At 41.3% G+C, this 10,181-nt stretch overlaps 1 protein-coding gene across 1 annotated transcript; it reads left to right on the top strand.

The window, feature by feature from the left end:
- The first annotated feature begins 323 nt into the window (after window positions 1-323).
- CHIA (chitinase acidic) lies at window positions 324-8,546 on the top strand. Its single transcript, XM_035122931.2, has 11 exons — window positions 324-358; window positions 917-946; window positions 1,536-1,737; window positions 2,782-2,838; window positions 3,254-3,419; window positions 3,981-4,105; window positions 4,449-4,572; window positions 4,772-4,957; window positions 6,668-6,787; window positions 6,886-7,027; window positions 8,205-8,546. Exons 1-11 carry the CDS (start codon window positions 334-336, stop codon window positions 8,468-8,470), a joined length of 1,443 nt encoding a protein of 480 aa, XP_034978822.2. The 5' UTR covers window positions 324-333; the 3' UTR covers window positions 8,471-8,546.
- The last annotated feature ends 1,635 nt before the right edge of the window (window positions 8,547-10,181 follow it).

Raw genomic sequence — 10,181 nt, 5'->3', positions numbered from 1 at the left:
CTGTTATAATTATTAGAAGCATTAATAGCCACTATCAACTCCATACAGGTAAGAGCAAACATGTTCCCAAACAAGCTTTTATCTTTATGAGGCTATTATTGTAGCTCCGACATTTCCATAATGACAGCAGGTTTACATAATACGCTGGAGGAAAAGAATGGCAAACTGCAGAGGTGAGATGGAAATATCTATTTATTAATCCATTGACTACCAATTAGCTTTGTCAAAAAGCCGATTTGGTTATCTTTTCTGATAAGGAGCCATGTGATTAAATAAGGATGTCGTCTATAAAAGGCAGGTGAGAACTATGGAAAAGTGGTACACAGATCAACCATGGCCAAGTTGATTCTCCTTACCGGTAAGTCTATAATGACCACTTTATGTCTATACATTGTGTTATTGAGTTTTATTCTTAAATACTGTAATGAATGGGCCAGTCTGAAATGTGACTGAGGCTGCAATCCAATCAAAAGTTAGTTGGGAGAAAGCTGGATTGTACACAATGAGAGCTACTTCTGAGTAGGGGGGGGGGTTCGATTTTGTTTGCATTTTATTGACTACCTAGTCTGCATTTCTCAAACCAATACACAAACTGAAACACAGCTATGCTTCGAAATGTACTCTTCTCCAAATTTTGTGATGCAGTTTGCCAACCAAACAAAAATGCATATATTAAGGGGAAATGTGCATAAAACCACATATATTAGTGAAACTAACATCCAAAACTGCGTATTGGGGGAAATTGCTTGTTTTTCCTTGGGAAAAAATATCAGAGCCTTTATTATTTAATGCAAAACATTCTTGGCTTCATCATTTATTTGAATGCCTTTTATTCTTAAGTCCATGTGATTGGGCTCTCTTACACACACACACCTACCTCAATGGCTTATTTCTTTACTCTTTATTTCCTTCGTAGGTCTGGCACTTTTGCTGAATGCTCAGCTGGGTAAGTATAAACAGGTAGAGGGAAAGCAATTGAGCTGTGTTGAGCACCTCCTACGCATTAAGATAACGAGATAATTTCTGAGTTGAATTCATGCCCTCTCCCTTTACATGGTAATGTGCATTCCTTCATTTATTTCAAAAACCCTGTTGGGTTTTTTGGGGGTGAGAAGTTCTTGCTTATTCTTCTGAATGAGGCCCAAGACTCTGTCCCAATCCTGGCCTGTACCCTGTTTCTCCGAAATTAAGACGTAGCCATAAAATAAGCCACAGCAGGATTTTTAAGCATTCAAGAAATATAAGCCATACCCCGAAAATAAGCCATAGTGATAGGCAGTTTAACCTTGTAGGTTAAACTGTACCATACTTAATAAAAAAAATAAGACATCCCCTGAAAATAAATATAAGACGGTGTCTTATTTTTGGAGAAACACGGTAGTAGTAGTAGTAATAATAATAATAATAATAATAATAATAATAATAATAATAATTTTATTATTTGTACCCCACCCATCTGGCTGCGTTTCCCCAGCCACTCTGGGTTCGTTGTGGAACATATCCTACTACCATCACAACTTTTCTCTTAACCATAGGCTCTGCCTACCAGCTGACATGCTACTTTACCAACTGGGCCCAGTACAGACCAGGCCTTGGAAAATTCAAACCTGACAACATTGACCCATGCCTGTGTACCCAGCTGATCTATGCATTTGCTGGCATGAAGAACAATGAGATCGCCACCATTGAGTGGAATGATGTGACCCTTTACCAATCTTTCAATGGGCTGAAAAACCAGTAAGTTGTCTGATGACAAGTTGGTTCTAGTTTATTTTCTTAAATTGCCTGCAGATCATTTTCTGCAGAGTGCCTTTCTGAAAACATCTGCATGATTGCAAATGCCTGATATTATATAAGGCAGAAACCACAAGACTTCTCTTGTGAAGTTGTTGCAGTAAACAAATCTAGAATGTATCAAGCAGCACTAGATCTGTTTCAGGTACAAATGCATTTGTATTCAAATTCCAGTGAAAGTTGTTGTACAGGTTTTTGTGTGGAAATGCAACTTTGTTATCTGAAAGACCCACATAGAGCAGTCTTGTGTGCAGTGCATTGCGATAATTCTAAATGTGAGGTTAGCACAACATGTACTATTGTAGTCAGGTAGCTATCCTGGTCTAGGAAATGCTGTATCTGGCAGACCAACCATAGCTGGGAATACGCCCTCCTAGCTACTGAGGCCACTTGAGCCTCTAGTAAAAATGATGGTTCTAGGAGCATCCCCAAGCTATGCACCTGTTCCTTCGGGAAGTGAAACTTCATTCAGAACAGGCCATCTACGCAATTCCCAGACCCAGAAACCACCCACCATCAGTACCTCTATCTTATCAGGATTCATTGTTATGTTTATGTTAACATGCCGATAACACTGTCCTCCAAATCCCATATAGATGTTAAAAAGCATAGGAGACAGAGTAGACCCCTGTGAACTAGACAACACATCAACAGAACTGATCTAGGAGTCAATGATATCAAATGCCACATAGAATCAATAGGGTTGCAGTTCTCCTTGTCTGTCTCCTAATATAATCAGATAGGGTGGCCAAGGCTATTTCAGTGGAAACTAGACTGAAATGGGTCCAAATAATCAGCTTCCTTGAAATCGGAATGATTTCTCACTGCTCCAGGAAAGAGGAGCAAAACAAACAAACAAACAAAAATGGTTATTTGAATGGCCTTATATGAGATGTGTCACAGTCAATATTTTATAGCACAATAGTGGGGATGGTGAATTTAAAAAGTACAGAACTGAACTTAATCTCTCTTACTCCTTTATTCAAGGAATGGACAACTCAAGACTCTCCTGGCTATTGGAGGCTGGAACTTTGGAACAGCTCCGTAAGCATCAGAACATTTTTCTTGGGATAATTCAGTGATGGGGTTTGACTCAAGGACTTGAAGTCTGAATTATCATAACCTTAATTTGAGATCTGGAAGGAATTGGCTCGCAAGTCAACTGATGATACGGGAGGTTTTTATCTCCGCTGCAGATTGGATTTGGCTCACTTATTTGAACCATTTACAATAATTTGATTTTTGGTACCTGACTGTGGGATCCCTGGTGTATAATTTTGGTGCATCATTTTCACAATTGTGACAGATGCTTTGGGGTGGACGGGTTGCTGTGTCTTGAGATTTGGGGTTGGATTGGGTAGTCCATTGCAACTTTTTATCAAGTCTTTTCTTGCTGAGTGGAGTGAGTGCTGGTTGTAGTTATTTCTCCTTATCCTCCACTTCTCTGGTTCTTGCCTAGATTCAATGCAATGGTTGCCACTTCTGCAACTCGTCAGACTTTCATCAACTCAGTCATCAAATTCCTGCGCCAGTATGAATTTGATGGGCTGGACTTTGACTGGGAGTACCCTGGCTCTCGAGGCAGCACTGCTCAGGATAAGGCCCTCTTTACTGTTCTGGTTAAGGTAAGCTAGAGATGGTGCTGTGGGTAGGGCAGCTAATTGGAGGCAGAGCCAGGAGGTCGCTATAGGCCGAGTCAACGTACTCTGGTTTTCTCTCTATCCCCCTCCCTTGCAAAAGATACTGTGGACAATTAAGCAATTCCCATACACAAGCATGAGATATTTAAGTCACCTAGGAAGAAAGCTGGACACCTGGAAATTTTACATACCTAAGGGCTAGCATCAAATACATAGATGTACCTGTGATTTTTCAGTTCTATGTATACCAAGGAAGACGGGCAGAAAAGACTCCAGAGAATCTCTGAATAAATTGAATGTTATGAATATGACTGCATGGGACACAGGACTGCTGCACTCTAGCTTTCTATTTTATGTTGCCCCTGCCCCACCTTGTCCTAGTGACTACCTACCTGCAGCCCCTCAGATGTTCCAGCTGCCACTTTGCTACTGGCTCTCTCAATGTCTGTGCTTATCATATGAAACAGGGGTTTCCTCCTTAGAGTGGGAGGATAATATACAGCATGATGCAGAAGTAATTGCTACAGCTCTTCTTCTCTTTCATAGGAAATGCGGGAAGCCTTTGAGCAAGAAGCCCAACAATCCAACAAGACCAGGCTCATGGTCACTGCTGCTGTGGCTGGTGGACTTTCCAATATTGAATCAGGCTATCAAATTCCTCAGCTGGGCCAGTAAGTATACTGTATTGCAGGTGTACTTGGGCTACTGCTTAGAGGTGCCTGGCATTTGCTTACTGAGTTGCTTCCTAAACTCCATCTTAACACAGATCTTTGCTTTGCTCTCAGCTTGATGAAGAGTTCTAGAGAACTCAAAAGCTTGCTCAATATTTTGTGACATTTTGGCTGACCTAATAAAGGTATTGCCCTACTTACGGATTTTTCTGCATAGAATTTAGAAGACCAGCTATAGATTACCAATATCAATATCACACTTCTAATTGTCAACCTGGTAAGGTAGCAAATTGGCCACAAATGAACCCATCTCTGAATACCTACGTGCATACCTCCCCAACAGATATCTGGACTATTTCCATGTAATGACCTATGACTTCCATGGCTCCTGGGAGGGATACACTGGAGAAAACAGCCCTCTGTACAGAAGTCCTGCAGACACTGGTGGCAACATCTACTTCAACGTTGTATGTATATTTCAGAAGCTTTGTCGCAAATAGCTAAATCAACTTTCCTCAACAAAGGAAATAAAGCTGACCCAAAAATGTTCTGATTAGGGGGCAGGGGAACTAGAAACAAAGAGATTGGCTTTAAATAAGGAACTTCGCTCAAGGCAACTTCCAACTATGTCTTTGGAGACATTTTAGCAGTGTGTTTTCCTTATAGGAATATGCCATGAACTATTGGAAGAACAACGGTGCCCCAGCTGAGAAGCTCATTGTTGGATTCCCAACTTATGGACACACCTTCATCCTCAGCAACCCATCCAACACAGCTGTTGGTGCTCCAACATCTGGGGCTGGGCCTGCTGGACCATATACAAGACAAGCTGGCTTCTGGGCTTACTATGAGGTATGTGCCACAGAGTTATGTCCGTGAGAAATTAGGGGCAGATTTTGTTATCTCAACAAGATAGGGGATGGGATGAGGATTTAGCAAGTGTCTGTTTTGGAGATTGTTATACTCAGTCTGAAGGAACAGGTATGCAGTGTGTGGTGCTCCTAGATCTTTCACTATTGCCTCCATGGCAAGAAACGTCTTACGCCAGCTTCATTTAGAATGTCAGCTACAGCTATTCTTGGTCACAGTAACCCATGGGCTCAACAACTCAAGACTGGATTTTTACTGTAATGTGTTGTAAGTGGGGCTGCCTTTGATGTTGGTTTGGAAGCTGCAATTAGGGGCTGCCTATTGGAACACAGGTGGTGCTGTGGGTTAAACCACTGAGCCTAGGGCTTGCCGATCAGAAGGACGGCGGTTTGAATCCCCGCGACGGGGTGAGCTCCCGTTGCTTGGTCCCAGCTCCTGCCAACCTAGCAGTTTGAAAGCACGTCAAAGTGCAAGTAGATAAATAGGTACCGCTACAACGGGAAGGTAAACTGCGTTTCTGTGTGCTGCTCTGGTTCACCAGAAGCGGCTTTGTCATGCTGCCACATGACCTGGAAGCTGTATGCCGGCTCCCGCGGCCAATAATGTGAGATGAGCGTGCAACCCCAGAGTTGGTCACGACTGGACCTAATGGTTCAGGAGTCCCTTTACCTTTACCCTTTATTACAAAAGAGCTCCACTATGCTACAGAGGCAAGTTTAAAGTGCCTGCCTTGACATACGTGGCCCTATATATCTCAGGACCTAGATACCTGGTGGAGCATCTTATCCCAGAGCACCAATGCACTATGGGGGAGGGCAAGAAAGATATAAAATAAAGTAAAAAATCATGCAGTGAATGCCTGATCTGAGCTTCGCTTTTTTCTAAGAGATAAAAAGCTTATGGTTCACCAGAGGCTACGGTGGGAGGGAACACTTAGAAAAGCTCAATTTATTATGGGTCAATTATTGGACCATTTTTAACAGGAAATTTAAAACCCATAGTACTGCAAATAATTTTTTAATTATTTTATATTCATTTGATGAAATTAGCTATTGCTATTGTCATGTGATTTCATGCAAGAATAAACTAGTTAACTGCTATGATAGCACAAGGTTACTGTTCTGGAATTATGCATTCCAAAAGTGTTAATAGCCAACTTCTCAAGCAACTGTCTTTTAAAAAATAGCAGAACACAAACAAAAAATATTTCATAACTCAAATCAGCAAAAACAGCAATACAAGTTAAACTCAAATTAAATACAAGATTGCTGTAGGTTACTGGCAGTAACTGGCTTTATTTTTTAATGTATTCAGTGCTTGTTGCAGCATTAGGTGCAAGAAGACTGTGTCAAACACACATTTCCAAATAACCCAGAGGTTTTTTCTGTTTGAAGGCAACGTATGAAATTCCAGTTCGTGCTGAAATTGTTTTAAATTTCTTTCCTGGGAGATGAAACCTGACTAGCTTTGTTCTTGACAGATTCAAGCAATGGAGACATAAGATTAGTGGAATCTTCTGACAAAGATCAACAGCTTTAAAATCATGTTTAAAAACTAATAAGTCAGTTGTAAACATTAAGGGACTGGATTTCCACCATGTTGGTTAGCACAAAGCCTCTCCTCCCCAAGCCTTCTGGCAAGCTATTCTTCAAGCATGTCAGCTGGTAATATTGTATGTCTGCTCCCTTCCAGATTTGCACCTTCCTGAAGAATGGAGCCACTCAAGCTTGGGATGGTCCTCAAGATGTCCCTTATGCTTACAAAGGCAATGAATGGGTGGGCTATGACAACATCAAGAGCTTCCAGATCAAGGTATGGTACCAATCTCACCAAAGCATACATTCATTCTGGTGCATTAGAATGTCCTGGTAGGTTCAGGACTGATTGTTTGTTTGTTTGTTTCTTCAAAGGCTGAATGGCTGATGAAGAACAACTTTGGAGGTGCCATGGTTTGGGCCATTGACTTGGATGACTTCACTGGAACTTTCTGCAACCAAGGCAGATATCCCTTGATCACTGCCCTGAAGAATGCCCTTGGTCTTCAAAGCACCAGTAAGTACCAGCAAGAAGACGCTTTCTCAAATTAACATTTGCATATTGTAAATGGCAATACAGTCGTGTCTCAGTAATGCTAAAAAACAAACAAACCACTTTTCTAAAAACACATACAAATGGTTTGAGCATGGAAAAAGCAGCATCATGCACATCATAGGATACATTCTGGATTAAGATTAGAAAAATGAGAAACTAAGAGAACAGAAACTGGCAGATCCCCTAGTTCAGCAGAGCGTGGGAACTAAGGGGTTCAGCCAAAGGCTTCACAAAAAGGTGAGTTTTCCCAAAAAAAAAACAGAAGCATTTTTGTTGGGTTTGATGGGAGAGGAAATTGTAAAGGTAGACCAAAGACTTCTTATGTACGCCACGATGGCAGCAAGAACTTTATTAGCCCAGAGGTGGAAATTGCAGGAGTTACCAACGATTGAGGGGTGGCAGACGAAGATTATGAACTATGCAGAATTAGCCAAGCTGACAGGTAGAGTCCGAAACCAAGACGACCAAAAGTTTCAAAGAGACGGGAGTAAATTTGTTTGGTATATGAACAATTATTGTAAAAATGTGAAGACAGTAGCGGAACTGAAATAAATCTGGCAATGATAAATTTCAAAAAAATTCAGACCAAAGAGATAGAGTTGACTACAAGGATATTAAGGATATTAAACTGATAATTTAAAGTGCAATACAAAGATTTGAAAAGAAAAAAAACCAGCTGAAGGACTGAGGGAAGTCACAAGCTTGGCAGAGCAAAGAGTATATTTGTTTGTTATTGTAAGGTTGGATATAACAATATAATAAAAATTATATGTTAAAAAATGTGAGTTTTGAAGAAGGTTTTGGAGGGAGATGGGAGAGGTGGCATCATGCACTTTCAAGCAAACAAGGCAGCAAGAGAGAAAAGACTAGAACAATGACAATCAACAATACCTTCTGCTTTTGTGAAACTGATCTTGGAAACTAGAGCCTAGCACAGAAGTCAAGTTTAGTAGGCATCCTACCCATTGTTTTTAGACCTTTTAGTAAAGGCATTTTTGTTCCACCAAGCTCTTACCATTTCACGAGGTTCTGACTATAATTAAATAAAATAACGACTAAATAATTGGGGGCAAAGGAAGAATTAGTGCAATACTGATCCTGCACATCTAAGTGTGTGATTTTTTTTTTCCTATTTCAGGCTGTACCGCTCCTGCCCAACCCAATCCTCCAATCACAGCTGCTCCTAGCAGTGGAGGAAGTGGCAGTGGAAGCTCTGGCAGTGGAAGTTCTGGCAGTGGCAGCAGTGGTGGTAGCGGTTTCTGTGCTGGCAAAGCCAATGGTCTGTACCCCGTGGCCAACAACAGAAATGCTTTCTGGCACTGTCTGAATGGAGTCACCTATGAGCAGAATTGCCAGGCTGGCTTGGTCTTTGATACAAGTTGTGAATGCTGCAACTGGGCATAAAACCAGATTATTTTACCTAGGCTTTTCAGTTTAAACTCATGGCAGAAAATTAAGAAATAAAAGCATGCAAGTTAAACTCTAGTGTGTTCATCTCCTTCATTATAATGTTTTGGTATTACCTAGTTATTTCCTTAGATTTCATTATTAGCAAACTGTTAATTTAGGTGTTTAATGAAAAAGACACTTAAATATAATTAATACATTGCTTCAGCAGCATCCAAAGCATAGCCTGCCATTTGCCCAGTCTGGTGCCTTTGTGAATAGTAGCAACATCATGGCCAGCACAGAATTAAGTTGTGGAAAAAACATTCTGCAGTAATTCTGCTTGTATACAGTATATGCTCATCGTCCTTTACACTTACTATCATGATCCAAGAGCAGAGGTCTGAAAGTTGAGTCATCTTGGATGGCACAGGGCATCCAGAGAGGAAACCTGATTCTCCAGGAATGATGGAAACTGGAAACTTGTGGTTGTTCCCCAAAAGGGTGCACCAATGGAGGAAATGTTTTGGCAACCATGTATAGCTGCGATCCCCTACTCAGCTGAGTATAGGATTGATTCAACTGGTAAGGCCCCTCAAACTCAAGTGAGAAATACTGTGCTGTAACTCATACTCTAGAACTGTAGTCTTCTACTTTCTCAGGCTCACCTTTAACTCAGACATGCATTTGCAGGTTCATTTATTTAATGTCATATATTTGTCTGGTGGTAGCACTGCTGATATGTCCCACATTAAAACACTTTGGGATGCAATATTGGGTCCAACCCACAGCTGAAGATCAATGCTCTAGAAAACAGAGACTCCACATCATGCCAAATATGCCTCATGACCATCACAGAAATAACTTCTTCCACAGAGTTGTGCCCCGATGATACTATCCCTCCTCTGTTTTATAAAGATGATGTAGACTGTTATGTCATAATTAGACTAAAGTGATCCCAGGGTTACAGTTCTATAGTATGTATGATGTCAAGCTTGGCTGTCCCTGAAAAGAACCACAGTTCTGTTCTTTGACGGTGGGAAAAGATCAGCTACTCTTATCTGTCCCTATTAGTTTTATGCTCTACCATGCAACTGAGGTCAGGTTCAAATCTATGGCCAGGTAAGCCAGTTTTTGCGGGGGGTTTGCTGGGTACATGCTGTTACGTTAGTATAATCTATTTAGAATTTATCATCTGTGTGAGTTCATACCACTTAATATTTCAGAGTTCATGCTCAGGCCCACCTATCTCAATGTGACATTCTTCAAGTGCCAACAGTGTCCTAGGTGTGTACATAAAAGTTAAGCAGTCCCGAACAAAGGATCTGCAAGAGAGCGGTGCAAAGATGAGTCAGGGGTTGGCAAATGACTAGGAATAGTAGGACAAGGGAGAGTCAGCTGGCAGTTTTGTGGAAAGCAACATAATAGCAGGCTAGACTACTTATAAAGGTCCGTCCTGGAAAGCTGTCTGTGGACAAATACCGGCTCCCCTGGCCTGAAAGTGAGATGAACGCCCCAACCCCATTGTTACCTTTGACTGGACCAGGGGTCCTTTACCATTTTTACCTTACCTTACCTATAATTTTTTAAAACGCCCAATTTTCACTCATCAAGCAACAGGGCTGTAGAGGTCACTATGGTGCATAAAAGCTAAAGGTAAAGGGACCCCTGACCATTAAGTCCAGTCGCGGACGACTCTGGGGTTGCGGCGCTTATCTCGCTTTACTGG

The sequence above is a fragment of the Zootoca vivipara genome, chromosome 7 (assembly GCF_963506605.1).
Source record: "Zootoca vivipara chromosome 7, rZooViv1.1, whole genome shotgun sequence".
Lineage (NCBI taxonomy): Eukaryota > Metazoa > Chordata > Lepidosauria > Squamata > Lacertidae > Zootoca > Zootoca vivipara.
Note: the sequence above shows the minus strand (reverse complement) of the source record. Positions and strands in the feature narration are given on the sequence as shown.